This window comes from Phragmites australis, chromosome 5, assembly GCF_958298935.1.
Source record: "Phragmites australis chromosome 5, lpPhrAust1.1, whole genome shotgun sequence".
NCBI classification, from domain to species: Eukaryota; Viridiplantae; Streptophyta; class Magnoliopsida; order Poales; family Poaceae; genus Phragmites; species Phragmites australis.
Window position 1 is genome coordinate 35,368,806 of NC_084925.1, and position 17,157 is coordinate 35,385,962.

The following is a 17,157-nucleotide window of genomic DNA, read 5'->3' on the forward strand; positions in this document are numbered from 1 at the left end:
AAATATAATAATAAATTGATAAATTCGAAAATAAATAAATGAAATTAACAGTTTAATTTCCAGACTAATTGGTAAGTAATATACCTAATAAATAGACCATGTAAAATACTATTCATAATAACTAAAACTCAGATTATAAAATAGAAAAAGAATAGTCATCAAATACAATATAAAAAAGTAAAATTAGGAATAAAATGTAATAATATTTTATAATAAAAATTAAACAAAAAATAGCAATTCAATTTATATTCATGTGTCAAGAAAAATAACTATTAAAAAAGTTAAACAAAAAAATCAGATAATAAATTTATTGTTGCACAACTTAAGATCGCACTATCAGACAATCGACAGTGCAAGGCATATGTTGCAAACAATAGATGGTAGAGCCGAGTGACCTACGACAATGACAAGAGACACAAATGAAGCCATGGGGCAGCAGGTAAGGACGTGGGAGCTAGCCTTGGGCCACACACCTTGTGGTCACGATAGTAGGCAGGCGAGGAGCTATATTTAATTAAATTCATTGCAAAAATCCAAAAATAAAATGGTGGAGCGTTGCAACCTAAAACAGTGACAAGAGATACAACAAAGTCCTGTTGCATGCTACAAATGGTGGAGCGTGGCAACTTAAAACAAAACAATGATAAAAGACACCAATAAAGTCTTGGATTAGCAGGTAAGAATGCAGGAACCAGGCTTGGAATGTGCACCTCGCAATGGGTGAGGTGCTATGTTTTCTTGAATTTGCTAGGAAAATTTAAAAATCAGATTCTACGTGGTTCAGGGTCATGACATCAGACAGACGCACGTGAGCAAGTTGTGGGTGCTATAAATGGTGGAGTATCACGACCTATAGTAGTAACAACTAAAAAGAGACACTGATGAAGCTATGGATCTACATAGCAGGATGCAACCTGCAGTAAGCTACAACAAGGCACAAGTTAACATGAGGACTAAGGTCATCTCCAGCAGTTACCTTAAATTTTCATCCTCAAAAACACTATTACAGCATCCTTTATTTTTTCATCTCCAGCAGCTACCCTATTTTCTACCTTCTACTCCTCTTTCTCTCTCTCCGAACCCGCTGTCAGCCTCTGTGAACAGTAATGCTACAGTACTGCCACAGTAAAACCGTTGTTTTCTTCCTACGGGCCCACTGCCGATCTTTGTGAACAGTGTTGTTACAGTGTTACGGATGCTACAGTAGCTCCGCAGATTTACTGACCCATTTTCTCTCCGTAGTACTGTAGCGCAATGTATCACCGGGTACCGATTCTGCTGGAGTTGCTACAGTACGTGAACAGTACCCCCCCCTAAATCACTGTAGTAGCCGAATCTATGACCTAATCGACCTTTCATGAACTACCAAGTGAATCATCGTATCTTGTGTGCTAAAGCGCTCAAGTGAACAAGTAGAAAGAAATCAAACAAGATATACACTATGTAAAAATTAGACAAAAGAGACACACATAAGTGACAAGTCATTACACGATCTGTCACTTATGTCGTCTTAGGTCGGAACCAGATATTTACCTGTTACATATAACAGGTAATAGATGATGAGTCATAATATTACCCGTCATCTATAATATTAGTGACGAGTAATGACTAACCAAGTCATAAGTGACATGTCTTTCTACACGAGTCATAAGTGACGAGTTATGTTACGATCCGTCACTTATAACTTAGAAAAGGTGACGGGTCTCTCTGGACCAGTCATAAGTGAAGGATCGTAATATGAACCGTCACTTGTAACAAATAAGAAGTGATAAGTATTATTATCACCCGTCACTTATTACTTAGATCTATTTTAAGATCTGGCTAGCTACTATGCAGACAAACAGTTATTCAACAGTTTCACCTGCATAGTTACAAAGAAAATATGAACAATAAGAAACGAATACACCTTGTATGTATCCGAGGGAGTCACGCCCTTATCAGTGCAAGCTAAGCTATGGTATCCTTGCACGATGAAGATGATTAGAGGAGCTTCGCGGCGGCCCTAGCGACGACATCGACCATATGTGTAAGACATCTTCTAGTTCTTGAGCTTGATTCAAGATTTAAGGGTCACGATTCTAGGATTGGGGGTTAGGGCATTCCGGAATTTGGGGAGGGGGGATTTAACTTGGGGTTTCATATTTGCCTAATTCCCCTCCTTCTTGCTTCTATCCGAGACAAAAAGGACCTCGGCTGAGCCCAATAATCCAATCTCGAGTCCCAAAACTACACACAAACACATATAGATACATGAAAAAACTAATTCAAGTCTAATTGAACTTTAATTGAACCGGTTGAACATGAATTAGACTAAACTTAATCAACTCGATGTAAAAACGAGGCCAAATAGGAATCAAAATTGATCAATCCAAAACATGTTGACCAAAAACTTTAACATATGCGCATGACAAAAGCTTAACTGCATTGATCATAATCCTAATTGGACTTGAAAACATCTAATTGATATCCAATTAACTTAAACCAAGAACAATTATAACTAATTGATCACCAATTGACATAATTGAACCTAATTATTCATGAATTGACGTCATCTGAACATAATTAAGCCTAATTGGGTCTGATTAGGGGGTAATCTGGCTCGAATACCATTGTTAACAATAATACGTGTCTTAATTCACATGATCATTAACCCTAGTATTAGACACACCTAATTGGGGAAGCATAAGGACATACTGTTGTTTGGTGACACCATCATATGGGAATGAAGAGCTATCAACGTAGGAGAGTTGGTGTAGCATGTTGATGTAGTGCCAGCAAGAGGAGGAGCTCGGTGCAGATGTGGCCGACGTGAGGGAGAGCTTCGTAGAGACGATCCCGAAGCGGCGGCGGTGGCTTTCACCATGTAAACTGCACCCTCTTAGGATCGGATAGGTTAGCGTATGTGGGAGAAGGTTGAACCTAACGTGAGAATTGTAATCGCATGGGCGTCGAACTCCCCCTTCGATTTATATGGCGCAGCAAGGTGGGATCGTAACTATTGGTTGGTTGGGCTCCCGATCAGAGAGCTATTGGGGAGTTGGACTCACCCTTATCTCAGTCTCGTTCTGTTGTGGTACGTTAGAGTGCCAAGATCAATTCCAACAGGCAGGATGGCTTGGAGATAATGGCGGACGCGGGGGCGGGGTGACGGGGATGCCGCTTGCCGTGGGCGCTGGAGTACGGGCAGTTGGGCGGTGTCGGGGCAAGGGAGGCAAGTCGACACCCTGATAGAGCCGGGTTAGTGTGGCAGGGATGGTGCCCACGAATCTGGCAGTGATGATGCTGCCAGAGAGGAGAGGAGAGGAGGGTAGAGCAGGCGAGCTTCGGCAACACGTGGTGGTCAAGCGGAAGCGAGAGGAAGAAGACGCTAGGAAGAAAAAGAATCACGTCTGACTGAGATCAATGCCGTTTTCAGACTACTGTAGTATATCATCGCCGTTTCTTTTTAGCTATCTGTTTTTACATGAAAAAGGTTCTGAACAAAACGAGGCTCATACATGCAGCTTCATGACGCTTAGAGATATGTTTGTTATTGTGACTTTAGGATCGCCCCCTTGACAAATGTCTTCCATTTCAAACAAAATAATTATGTGCTTTTGATTTTGACACTTGACAATATTTCTTTTCTGGTATCTGATTTTGATTTTGGGCTGGCATAACTTGGAGGAGCCACAGCAGTCGATATAGTTCACAATATTGAGGGCAAATCCCCTTAGCTTTTTTGTCACACCCGGCTTTTATTGATAGCGAAATAACCTCTTCTCTTATTTCTTAGAGGCTTCCTAATTTCAGGACGCTCCTGAGCTGCTAGTTTCGGGAGGTGATTTCCCAACCTAAGTGCGAAGCGTGCGTGGATAACCCTAGGTAAGGCCCGGGGCTTCCCAAATAGGGCTCAAGTATTACCTAGCAATTTACAAACAAACCTGACCTTCTATCCTATTTTTAAGTTAACACACGTCCTATGTTTGGAGTACCTTCACGTGGGTGCCATTTAATACTAAGCGCCGGATTACTACAGAGGAATTGTCCTCACAATTTGTAAGCACTATAAAACATCTCAGAAAGACTGAAATTACCAATAGGAGGAATTACCCAATGCCCTCCACGCAGATGATAAAATCTAGCACATTTCCACAGCTTACCATTGTGGAAATAAGATTTTCTACAGCAATGCTAACGAGTCAAGAAAGGATTGCAAGTAACCAAACTACCTACTGTATGGAACTCGATTCCAATTCACAAATTCCACCTTTGTCAGTCGCAAAAGAATATACAAAAATAATAAGTTCCATGCCCAGTACATGTTATCCAAACGGAGCCTAAGCGTAACTGCAACAGGAATCGACAAAATGTTTGCTGAAAGATTCAAAAAAGCAAATGCCACTTATGGCCGAAACAAATTCCTACTTCCTTGCTCCAAATTTCTGATCAAATTGTATCAGAAAGGATTACAGAAAGTTAATACACTCGCATGAATGTACAATTGTTAAAAATAGGTTAAAGTATAACATGACCTATGTTAATATAAAATATTCTTTCTTTTTTAAGTAAATTTTAAAAACCTATAATTATTTTGACACATGTTGCAAAACACTATAACTTCTAGTTCTTATTTTAAAAACATACAACTATTTTAACACATGTTGCAAAAAACTACAACTTTTTTACCCGGAGCCCACCTGTCATCCTCTGGCAATAGATGGTCCTATAATTAATCCTTCTATTACATGTCATAGAGGATGATAGGTGGACTCACAGTGAGAAATTTATAGTTTTTTTTGCAACATGTGTTAAATAGTTATAGATTTTTGAAATGGGTATCAGAAGTTTAGTTTTCTGTAACATATGTCAAAATAGTTGTAGGGTTTTAAAATTTACTTTTTTTAGCGTCTTACCTCCTCTGTTTTTCAGTCTTATTTGTTGTTGTTTTTTCATGATTGGGTACTTATTACAGAAACAAATAAATAAGTGGTATTTAGATGATGTCAACAGGAAGAACAAGTATAACTAGGCTGATTGACGCGCCTATGTCAGGCCTATTTTTTGTTGTTGCACAGAGCATGATAAAAAAAGACTAAAAAATTAGATTCACCAATTTTGGGCATCTCAATATTTATTTATGACTTTATCAATATTTAACACATTCATTTAATTATGAAAAAAATAGTGGTACTTTCATGCATATACATAATTTTAACATGTAGATGACAGTAATACGAACCTAAATAAATTTGTTTCATATTTTTTTTGAGTTTTAGATATTTTCCTATGTATTTTAGATTATTTTAGCCGATTTATCAATATAACTATTATTACTTTCGCTATTTTTCTGAAATTTTGCAAAAAAAAATATATGTACGTATACATTCACATGCATGTACATATACATATATGCATACACATACTTATCCATATATATATATATGTACACATACATGTAACCTACATAAACAATAGCTACGGTAAATTAGCCCCTCAAATTGCTTCAAATCTTGACCCTTTAATATATGTAATAGATTTGTGATTATGGGCCGATGAAGACGGTGATGCCACTGATGCTGGTCACCTGGCACCGGTCCTGCTTCATTGCCGTCTACTGAATGGCAAAGAAGGTGCTGCTTGTTGCGGCAGCTGAACTCGTCGCTGCCGCAGTCGTCTATGGTGGTGCAGGGGTGTCGCCGCTGCTCCCGATCACATTAGGCTTCTGGAAGCTCATCTTGTACTGAATTTTGTCTTCATTGTTGCCTTCATCAGTGTAGTTGCCTCCCATGTCGTCGCTGTCCGTCTCGTCCTCTGACCTCTGTGAACTCGTGTTGCTGGAGCTGCACATTTGTGTCCCTCACAATGTCTTCTGCCTTCTGTGTGCAGCGTCAATCCTTATTTAGCTTGCGTGCAATTAATTGACTTACAAGTATGAAACCTTTACGCGGAACGTTCTAAGATCACATTGTTTTGGGGGCCGTCATCAAGCGCGGCGGTCGTCGGTGCCGTCTCGCCTTTGCCAGCGGTAGCATGCACGCTTGCTGCACCGGTGCTCCGCTGGTCAACATCGTTGATGCTCTTCCCCTCGAGCTCGCGCTGGCTCAGGTTCTCCTGCCCAGAGGCGGCAACAACGGCCATATTGGGTGCGGTGCCGGAGCCGGTGTTGCCTCCTCTGCCGGCGAAACGCTTCTTGCGGTACATGGCGTCGAGCTGGTGGAAATAAGGGCAGGTCTTGGAGTCCTCGGGGCGCCTCTTGTTGCTCTCCTTCACCTTCTTGAAGTACTTGTTGATGTTCTCCCACTTCTCCTTGCACCGCTTCGCGCTCCGGTTGTACCCGATCCTCCGCATCCCGGCGGCTATGTCCTCCCAAAGCGGCCCCTTGGGGCCCGTGTCATGGTACTGCTCGTCCTTCTCCGTCCGCATCTGGATCAGCGCCTGCACCTCCTCCTTCGGCCACCGCGACGACGTCGACCCGCTGCTCTTGCCTCCTGCCCACGCCCAGGCCTCCTCCGACTTGGGCGGCACGCGCACTGGCTGAAGCGAGATGGCCGCCGCGTCGTGGTGTGGCAACGGAGGGAAGCGGTCAGGCATTGGAGTGGGCACGGCAATGGCGCTGGCGGGAGGGAGCCGCACGGGCTGCCCGTTGCCGACAAGCTGGAGGAACGCGATCAGAGCGGCGTCGCGGGAGGCTGCGGCGGCGCGATCCCTGGCGAGCTGCTCCTGCTCGCGGCTCATGCGGGCCACCTCCTGCTGCCGCCACGCCTCCTCGCGCGCCGTGCGCTCCGCCTCCCACCTCTCGAGCGTCTCCAGGAGCACGCGCTGCATCGCGTCCTGCTTCTCCGTGACCTGCCTCATCATCCCCTCGAAGAGCGCCATCATCTCCTTGTCGCACCCGCCGCAGTCGCTCTCGCCCTTGCCGAGGCTCTCATCGTCGTTGTCAAACTCGTCGTCCGACTCGGACGCGGACCCCGACATCGACGAGAACCTGAGGTCCGGCAAGCTGGCGCCGGGTGGCGCTAGCGCCGCAGGGGGTGTCGTCCATGCCATTGTTGCCAACGACTGATGATCAGCTTGCACCGTGGTCATGGCCGTGGCCCTTTGCTGCTGCTGCGGGGTCGCGGCGTGCAGAGCCTCGAGCTGCGAGAAGAAGCGGTAGCTCTTGCCGTCCTGCCGCCCGGCGCGGTGGGCTTCCTTGGTGCGCTTGTAGTACTTGTCCACGTTCTCGAACTTCTCCTTGCACTTCTTGGCGCTCCTGTGGTATCCCAGCCCCGCAAGCTTCCTGCAAAATGTCTCCCAACACGGCCGCACCTGTTAGCTCTTTCTTGCTTTCACGCCTGAACAAACAAGTAATGAAGTGTTGATGACTCATGACTATGGAGCATGTACGGAGAAGTATCTTTCATCTAGCAGGGTGGAATAGATGAGTCAAAACTTGGAAATATTTCTTCTTTCAGGATATTTCTTCTTTCCCTGAAAGAAACTGGACGCGGAAGGAATTGGAAGGAGACGGACAAAGCGATGGAGGTGCGCATACGCAGTATTAGGAATCAACAGATATGTGATGAGGTCAAGTTTAAGGTGCAGCGAAATGCTTCCTTCCTTCTTCCCCCAGGAACATGAGTGCATCGATCGAAGTGTTTTAAAAGGAAGAGAAGAATAGAATAAAATACAGTGCAGATTGCAGCTGCTGCCATGTCTGTGCGGGTGGCGGCCTGGTCCTGCACTGATACTCACGCCGTGGCATACGGCTTCCCGAGCGCCGAGATTCCTACCGCCTGCGCTACACCTACCACTTCACTACGCTCCAATCTCACAGAAATCGAGGAGCATTACGGCAAAAGAGCTGGGAAAAGCAGGAAACAGAGGTAAAGATGACAGGATAGCTCCTCATCATTTCACCAAGTACGCGGGACGGGAGGTGAAACCGTTAGCCGCATTCCGCAGCTGGGAAGAGAGGAAAGTTACGGCTCGCTGGCTTCTTCTTACCTGGCGACATCCTCCCAGAGGGGCGCTTTGAGGGGGGCGTTCCGGAAGTCGGCGTCCATCTCCGACCGGATCCCGATGAGCGCCAGCGTCTCCTCGCGCGGCCACCGGTTGCCGCCGGAGCCGGACGCTTTAGCCCCGCTGGCGCCGACGTCGGTCGGCATGTCGTCTTGGAGGTTGCCGGCCGCGCTGCCGCCAGGGCCGTCGGCTGGCAATTCCTCGAAAGTACTCGTCCCCGCCGGCTGCAGCTGCATCGGCGGCCGCGGGATGCTGATGACAGACACGGGCTCAGTCGGCGTCGGCAGCGGCAGCGGCAGCGAGAACGGAACTGCGCCACCATAGTGGTACAGCATGGCCACCACCTTTCTTTTCCTGCCCAAAACACAAAATTCTGTTGATCTAGACTGGGATAGGTAATAGACATAGAAAATTGCAGTATCACTCAACCAGTACTGCCACTGCCAACGTTTCTCTTGTCTCCTACAAGTACGTACCAGCAACTACAACTGTCTAAGAGAGCAGTTCAAGCACTGAATTGTGGACAACTCTTGCTTCTACAATCATCTCTCTGAGTCCCCAATTCTTGCTTCTAAACCTATAGCTCTCAGTCTCTGTTTCCCTCCCGTCTCTCTCTTTCACAGAGATGGTGAGTGTCGCGAGAAAGAATAGGGACTTACGGTGCCTTTGACGACGGGTATGAGGGAATTGGAAATGAGGGGCAGTCGAGCAAAGGGAAGGAGGAAGAGAGACAGTGGTGAAAGGGTTGGGATGGGGTCATCGACTACTTGAAAGGGGCAAAAGGGCAGCCAGAGAAAGCCAAGCGCCTCTCCAAAGGGGAGGCTGGGGTATGTATGGTACATGTGTACGCTCCACTCAAGATATGTAAGCTTCGGAAAAAAGAGATGTCTACATTTTAGTTTTCCGTACTCATTTTATATATTCTAAGATAGGAATGCGATATTACTTCTCGAAGAGTATGCGTATGTATCTTCCGCACAAGATTTCGTAACATTATACGATTTCATTAAAATAGAAATCTAGTTATGTTTCGATCCCTTGATATCACTTCGTAAACGTAGAGATAGGTAATGTGATTTATCTTTCTATCAACCAAAAAGGCATATATGCTTAAAAAAAATTATGTTTCAGTTATGGATCCGTTTGAAAAGAACTTCATCCGGTCCTAAAAATATGACTTTGGACAAAATTTAGTGTAATTTTTAAAACTTGGACTAATAATAGCTTTCAAAATATTTAGTTTCGAAACATTAAAATCATTTGTGTAGATTTGTCTTCAAAAATCCTTTTATGACATCATCATTTTATTGAATTTTATAAGCATATCCTAATAAAAAATAGTGATCAAAATTATATATTGAAGACCATGTCTTGTTCAAAATATCACGTATTTGTAACCAGAGAGAGTATTACACAAGAAATGCATTATACCGGAGGACAGATGCCATCAAACAAAATATTTTCTTTGATTGGAATATATAGGGGTTTAACCTACTTTTTAGGAATCAGAATAGGGAAAAAGTTACTGCCGAATCCAAAACCTTCTTGGAAATCAGGCTCAAACAAATGTTGCTATGTCCCTGTTTTCACCCCCTCTTGTTCGATGATATAAAAGGTAGTATTCGTTAGCGGTGGGGTCTAAATGGAGAAGTTTACTTCAGGGCAAATCTTCCCCTGGTATGTACATCCATTTGGCCAGCACACATCTTTCTGTAAAAAAGCCCAATAATCTATGGAAATTGTAAAAAGATCCAATAATCTATGGAAAGTTGTGTAAATAACATTGTTGTATGGAAAAAAATGGAGTATTTGTATAGTTTTATGTATCTCTCGCACAATATATGTAAGTGTAGCGAACATGGTCCTTTTAGTATGTAATGTGATTTTGATGATTAATGATAACATAGTTAATGAGACTAATATATTTATTAAGTATATATCTTAGCATGTTTTATGGATGCAATATATAAAGAAGTTACCGTAGCCGGGATATAGATTGATTAAACTGGACAAATCTTAGAAAAATGCACATACAAGATGGTCCGATGTTCTGGAGTTTGTACACGCCGGAGTATCTGTCAGCTCATAGGAGAAAAAGAAGAGTACACCAAATTATCTGGTGCTTAGCAAGTGTGAACGCCAGAGCATTTTGTCTCAGATGAACATTCAGTAGTTCAACACATCAGATAGTCCGGTATTAAGAAGGAGTGCACACCGGAAGATTCACTGGAGCATTTTCGAGAAGTTCTTCATAGGTGTGAGAAGTTGTACACATCGGATGGTCCGATGACCAGAAGATTACACACACCGCACAATGAACAACAAGAAGTGGTTTGATCAGGCTCAGGTTTACACACCGGATGGTCCGGTGATGAAGTTGAAGACTAAACCGGAATATCCGATGTTCACAAATCGGTTTGAGTGGAGTTCCAGCAGCTAGTTTGTATGTTGTACACATCGAATGGTTCAGTGTTTGTACTGGTGTTAACACCAAATTATCCGGTGTTCACTATCTTTTGTGACCATTGGGGCAACAGCTAGTGCGCAGGTTTGAGGCTATAAATACACCCCTCCCCTACTCGGCTATTTGAGTGTGCTGGAGTCCAGTAAAGCTCATAGACACTTGAGAAAATATCCAAGTCATCAAAGTGCTAAAAGTGATCATTCAGGGTAATTAAGCACATGATTACTAATTGATTAATGCTAATAGACCTAGAGAGAGTTATTGCTAGGTGTTGCTACCCAAAGAGATGATCAAGGAGTGATCATAGTTTGTACTAAGTGATACATTGGCACCTTGAAGTCTTGGTAACTACTGGCATTATGAGCCTTGGCAGCTCATCCTTGTTGACCCTCGACTTAGTGTGGAGTGGTGGCAAGATACTTGTACGGTGATGCGAAGACTCTTGCATTAGTGGCTTAAGTTTTGAAATGAAGACGACGACAAGTGACCGGAAGAGAAGCTTGTTGTGAGGCCTTGCCTTGGTGGCTCAACATACTTGAGGCCTTGCCTTGGTAGCTTGGTGGCTTAAGAGGTATGACTGGAAGAGTTTTAACGACCGGGAGCATATCCTTGGAGAAGCTCCAACGTGGACTAGGGATGACGTTTATGCCATCAATATCATGAGATAAATATCCCCTATGCTGAGTTTGTGCTCTCTACCTTATTTACGTTTTCGTATTTACGTACTTGCAATCTACCTTAGCATGGTTACCATCCTAGAGTAGTTTCCTAGAATTAGCTATAGGTTGTAAATCTTTTTTAACAGTAGAGTAGACACACTAGATAAATCTAGAGCATATTTAGATAGAAATTGATATATATTTATCTTATGAAGTTTTTGGAGCCATTTAGTTCTAAGTGTCCTGATTCACCCCCTCATCTTAAAATACATCGATCCTTACAATTGGTATCAGATCCTTATACTCACACCTTTTATAAGGATACGTCAATCCAAGTGGCATTTGAGTCATGGTCTCAATTTGATTGGTTGGGTTTTACCGCCTAGTGAGTTTTGACGTCCGGGATTATGATGGATATCGATAGTGCTCACATTTTGAAGGCACTCACTTCTTTCATTGAAAAATTATAATGATAGTTTATTTGCAAGCTAGAGGTTTAGATATTTGAAGAGCCCCCGAGGAAAGGATGAAGGAATGGGTCACAAACAAGGAGAGGCAACTCGATGTTTTAGTAAAGATTATCATTTTATCATCTCTAAGCATTGATGCATTTAACAGAGTTTATTCCCACACCAATGCCCATGATATTTGGACTAATCTTATTGAAATACATGAAGTCACAAATGATATACGCAATGAGAAATATCATGTGCTAGTCTCTCAACTTAATAGCATTAAACAATTTATCCATAAAAGTGCTAATAACATGTACTCAAGTTTGAATATTTTTGTCAATGAGATCAATAAGCTAGGTTTGACGCCAATTAGAGATGAACAAGTGGTGATAAGAATATTTCGTGCGTCTTTTTCTAAAGTACAAGTTGATAATCTCCATCATCTGTGAATACAACAACATTAGCAAGATAACTTCAAACCAAGTTCCCGACAAGATCACTGCCCATGAGATAACTACGAACATGAAGGTTGAAAGTCCATCCTCATCCGACGTCAAGAACTTTACTCTCACAAGCAAGAAAACCCATTACCCACACATGAAGATGAGAAGTCAAGAGCAAGAGTTAAGCTCAAGCGAAGATGATGGTGATATAGATGAGTAGAGCGGTGAAAAAGATGATCAAAACACATCAAGCGATGAAGAAATGGATCACAAGATCGCCAAGCTCATCTGAAGATTGGAGAAGAGCCTCAAGAGGATCGACACCAAGATTAATTATCCAATCTACATGAAAGACTTGGTCAATATAATTGATTGTATCAAGAAGGAGAAGAAGACCAAGAACAATTAGAAGACAAGAGGAAGAGGCAAAATATTTACAAACATAAAAAGATGAGTGAGTGAAGATGAAGATTCAAGCTCAAGTGATGAGAGCTTCACCATCCACTCTTCCAAGAGAAGCTCTTCCTCAAATTCATCATCACACAAGTGCCTTATGACCATATGTATGTAAAGCGATGTAAGTGATGATGAATCTGATGAGAATTCAACCTCTCAAGTAGAAATTCTTGAATTGATCAATGAGTAACAAAGGGTCTTAACGAAAAATGCTAAAGAAGTTAAGAAATTCAATGCCCTTAATGATATTCATGTTTCTTTTGTTTCCAATTATAAACAATTGTTGAGCAAATTTGAATTGCTAAATAAAGAGCATGAAGAGCTTAAGGCAAAACTTGAGGGCATTGAATCTCAACCTAAGGCTTTTTTGAAGCAATCTACTTCTCTCTTTAATTTTAATCGCAGGTAAATATTTCTACTTCTTGTGATAATTTGATTGATCTATCTAGCTCACCCCTTTGAAATGAGATACGTGTTGAGAATGTTATTGTAGAATCTTGTAACAATCTCATTGTAAAAAAAATTATAGGCTCGAGCAAGAAGTTGAGAAACTTAAGAAGGACTTAGCAAGATTAAAGTGTAAGAATCATATCCAGCCCTTTTAAAATAACCATGACAATATGGTGAATAAGCTTATGGAGGGGGTCCACCATGACATATTTCAAGTGTCATCAAGAAGGTCACAAATCCTTCCAATGCAAGCAAGTCAAGAAATAGACCAAAGAAAAGAAAAATACAATGAACGTTTTAAACAAGACCTCCAACTTCTACACCAAACCTAACCACAAGATCAAGACTAAGAGCAACTACTACAGGCTCAAGAAGTAGGATAATGGTAAAGTGGTTGCACACATAGTTGAGAGAAAGGATTAGAGGTGGAATCAACCTATTTGGGTGCCTAAGGAAGTCATCACCAACATGAAGGGACCCTAATCAGTTTGGGTTCTAAACAAGGTTTGAAGTCTACAAGTCGACTCGGAGGGTTTGGAGACTTGACTCATAAGATGAAGTGAAGATTCAAGTAACGAAGTCAAGTGTACAAGATTGAACGTATTGATGAAAATCTTGATCATCATATACCCAAATTCCCCATCCAAAGGTAAAATAGGTAATAGGTAAGCTAGATTTATATTTATGCATTTTGTTTTGCATATAATACATTTGCCTTGTTTAGTATTACATGTGCATATTTCAATCAATTGTAATGTCTAATGTAGGTTTATCATATGGTAGGTTGCTTGTGTTTATTTTTATCTCATGAGCAACCTATATGGTTTATTAGTCATAGGTTATTTACATGGCATATTTCTACTATTGGTATCTTTTATGTGCTATGAGTCTAATCTAGAAGATAAAATTCCCATTATTATTAATGACAAGTGCATGTATCTCATAATTATTCGGCACTTGTATGCACATATTTAGGAGAGCATATCATATGAGTTGTAATTTTGAGACTAACATGTGTTGCAAATCGTATCTTTTGTAGTCTCATAAAATAATCTACAAGTCTCTGGAGGTATGCAATGTCTAAAGACTTCAATTGATATCATTGTCAAATTATTTGTACATTTAAGCTACATTTATGTATAATATGACTTAAACTTCCTATCTTGATATATTTTCTAGTGTGCATGTATTGTCAAATACCTATAAGTGGTTCATCAAAAGTGGATCTTATCTTATGTATGCACATATATATAGAAGTTTAGACTATATTATGTGATTTTCATGAATTATGTTACATATGTTCATTTCAAATGGTGTCATACCTTTCAATTGGATTCCTACAAGTGGTATCATTTTATTGGATCATGGTTCATGAAGATCTCTTCCATGTGCTCTAATGTTTCCCTTGAGATCAACATATTTTTTTAGCCTTTTTGAGATTTTTGACAAAGTGGGAGAATTTTGACGACTAAAGCAAGATGACATGCCTAGTGGAAGAACAAGTAAAAAGGCAAAATGACTAGGGATGCCAAGGTTGACAAAGGGGGAGAATTTGTCTTGCATGGATCGATCAAGAGAGATAGTGACAAAAGGGGAAGAACTGTCTCCATGTCGATCGCAACAAAAGGAGGACAAAATAAATATAATAGCATGGTATGAAAAAGATAGAATATTTCCCTTACAATTACTATCATTGTTTGTTTTTATTATGCATCCAAACAAAGTGGTAAAGTCTTGTGCACTTTACATTTAGTGTCATTTATGTTTTGCCAATTGCTTTGGCTGTGTTGTCATCAATCACCAAAACTATGGAGATTGTAGCGAACATAGCCATTTTAAGACATGTAATGTGATTTTGGTGATTAATGACAACATAATCAATGTGATTAATATGTTTGTCAAGTATATGCCTTAGCATGTCTGATGTATGCAATACATGAAGAAACCACCGTAGCCAAGACAAAGATTGATTGAATTGGATAAATCTCTGGAAAAATATATACACTGGATGGTCCGGCGTTTTGGAGTTTGTACATGCCGTAGTATCTTTCAACTCAGAGGAGAAAAAGAAGAAGAGTACACTGGATAGTCCGGTGCTTAGCAAGTGTGAACACCGGAGCATTTTGTTTTAGAGGAACGTTCTGCAATTCAACACGCTGGATGGTCCGGTGTTAAGAAGGAGTGCACACCAGAGCCTTCACCGGAGTATTTTCTAGAAGTTTTTCAGAGGTGTGAGAAATTGTACACACTGGATGATCTAGTGATAAGAAGATTATACACACCGGACAATGAACAACAAGAAGTATCTCGGTCAGGCTCATGTCTACACACTGGATAGTCCGATGATGAAGTTGAAGATTACATCTGACTATCTGGTGTTTATAATTAGGTTTGAGTGGAGTTCCAACAGCTAATTTGTATTGTTGTACACACCGGATGGTCTGTTGTTTTTCCTGGTGTTAACACCAGATCATCCTGTTTCACTATCTTTTATGATCATTGGGGTAATGACTAGTGCGTGGGTTTGAGGCTATAAATACCCTCACTCGGCCATTTGAGTGTGCTGGAGTCCAGAAAAGCTCATAGACACTTGAGAAAAATATCTAAATCATCAAAGTGCTAAAAGTGATCATTCAATGCAATTAAACATATGATTAGTGAGTGATTAGTGCTAATAGATCTAGAGAGAATTATTGCTATGTGTTGTTGCCTGGAGAGAGGATCAATGAGTGATCCTAACTTATACCAAGTGGTACGCCAGCAACTTTGAGTCTTGGTGACTCGCTGACACCATGAGATTTGGCGGCTCATACTTGTTGACCCTTTGACTTAGTATAGAGTGACAGCAAGACACTTATATGGGGATACAGAGACTCTTGTCTTGGTAGCTCAAGCTCCGAAGTGAAGACAACGATAAGTGATCGGAAGAGAGATTTGTTGTGAGGTCTTACCTTGGTGTCTCAATCTACTTGAGACTTTGCCTTGATAGCTCAAGAGCCGTGACCGGAAGAGTCTTAATGACTACGAGCATACCTTTGATGGAGCTCCAACGTGTACTAGGGGTAGCGTTTATACTATCGATATCATGGGAGAAAAATCCCCTACTGAGCTTACGTTCTCCACATTATTTACGTTTCCACATTTACATACCTTCAATCTACCTTAGCATGGCTACCTTCCTAAATAAATTGCTATGATTGACTATAAGTTACAAACTTTTTTAACCGTAGAATAAACATATTAAATAAACATAGGTTATATTTATATATAAATTAATATAGATTTATCTTATGAAGTTTTTGAAGCTATTTAGTTTTAAATATCCTAATTTACCTCCTTTAAAACGTCATCGATCCTTACAGTAAGCTCTGTAAAAAAATAGGTGTCTACATTTAAGTTTTTTGGATTCATTTTATACATCGGAAGTTAGATTCCTTTGCCGGATTGACATATGGTGAGACAAAAATTGAAGAAACATATATCAAGTCTGGTCACTTGAATAGCTACACTTAGTGTGCTGAATCTGTAGGTGTGTATTGTAGGCAAGTGAATATTATTGAAAAAAATATGAGTCCGCAGAAAATTTTCAGTTCTTAAAAAAAACGATGCCCCAGGGCACATATTTGAAATAGGTTAATGGTAATGCAACCAGTCTAATACACAATTTAATGTGTGAAACAATAGCAACACCCTTAAACATGATACCTTATTTGACAAGGCACCTAGTTCTGGATTGATCTGACATTGCAACATATAGCATGTTCGATCTACTCACTCTGTTCCTTTTACTTGTCATTTTCAACATCTGACATAATCTCCGACATATGTCTTTGATCATTACTTATTCAAAACATATGATAGTAAAAATTATTCACAATATAATTATTTTAAAGTATTTTTACTAGACAATTCTATTGATATCATATGCCTTTTGTGTATAGTAGTGGTCAAAGAATTTAAAGTTTGATTGCATGTATTTTTAAATGATATCTATTTTATTTGTAGTTATGTGATAGGAGACGTACTCACACGTATGTGAGTGTCATGGGCGGACCAATGTTGGTGCAAAGGTATTCAATTGAATACCTAACTTTTTTGGAAAAAATAAGTATATAGCAGCTATACTGCTCTTATATATATATATATATATATATATATATATATATATATATATATATATATATATTTCTAATTGAACCAACTTACTTGTTTGTTGCTTTAATACATTAGATCACCTAGCAAAACAT

The 17,157-nt window shown here is 40.7% G+C and overlaps 1 protein-coding gene across 2 annotated transcripts; it reads right to left on the minus strand.

The window, feature by feature from the left end:
- Positions 1-5,419: 5,419 nt before the first annotated feature.
- On the minus strand, positions 5,420-8,841 carry LOC133919424 (trihelix transcription factor DF1-like). 2 transcript variants are annotated; one of them, XM_062363806.1, is made up of 3 exons: positions 8,643-8,841; positions 7,969-8,337; positions 5,420-7,261 (listed from the first exon to the last, which is right to left on the minus strand). In XM_062363806.1, the coding sequence occupies exons 1-3, from the start codon at positions 8,741-8,743 to the stop codon at positions 5,923-5,925; spliced, it is 1,809 nt and encodes a 602-aa protein (XP_062219790.1). In that variant the 5' UTR covers positions 8,744-8,841; the 3' UTR covers positions 5,420-5,922. The 2 variants fall into 2 exon arrangements, with proteins under 2 accessions (XP_062219790.1, XP_062219791.1); XM_062363807.1 differs by having other exon boundaries at positions 8,460-8,806.
- Positions 8,842-17,157: the final 8,316 nt, after the last annotated feature.

Excerpts from the sequence above, each read along its gene's own strand:
- LOC133919424 (XM_062363806.1), bottom strand. The coding sequence starts at position 8,743 with ATGACCCCATCCCAACCCTTTCACCACTGTCTCTCTTCCTCCTTCCCT. Across the intron at positions 8,338-8,642 it reads TACCCGTCGTCAAAGGCACC|GAAAAGAAAGGTGGTGGCCA; the intron begins GTAAGTCCCTAT and ends TGTTTTGGGCAG. Across the intron at positions 7,262-7,968 it reads CTCTGGGAGGATGTCGCCAG|GAAGCTTGCGGGGCTGGGAT; the intron begins GTAAGAAGAAGC and ends GACATTTTGCAG.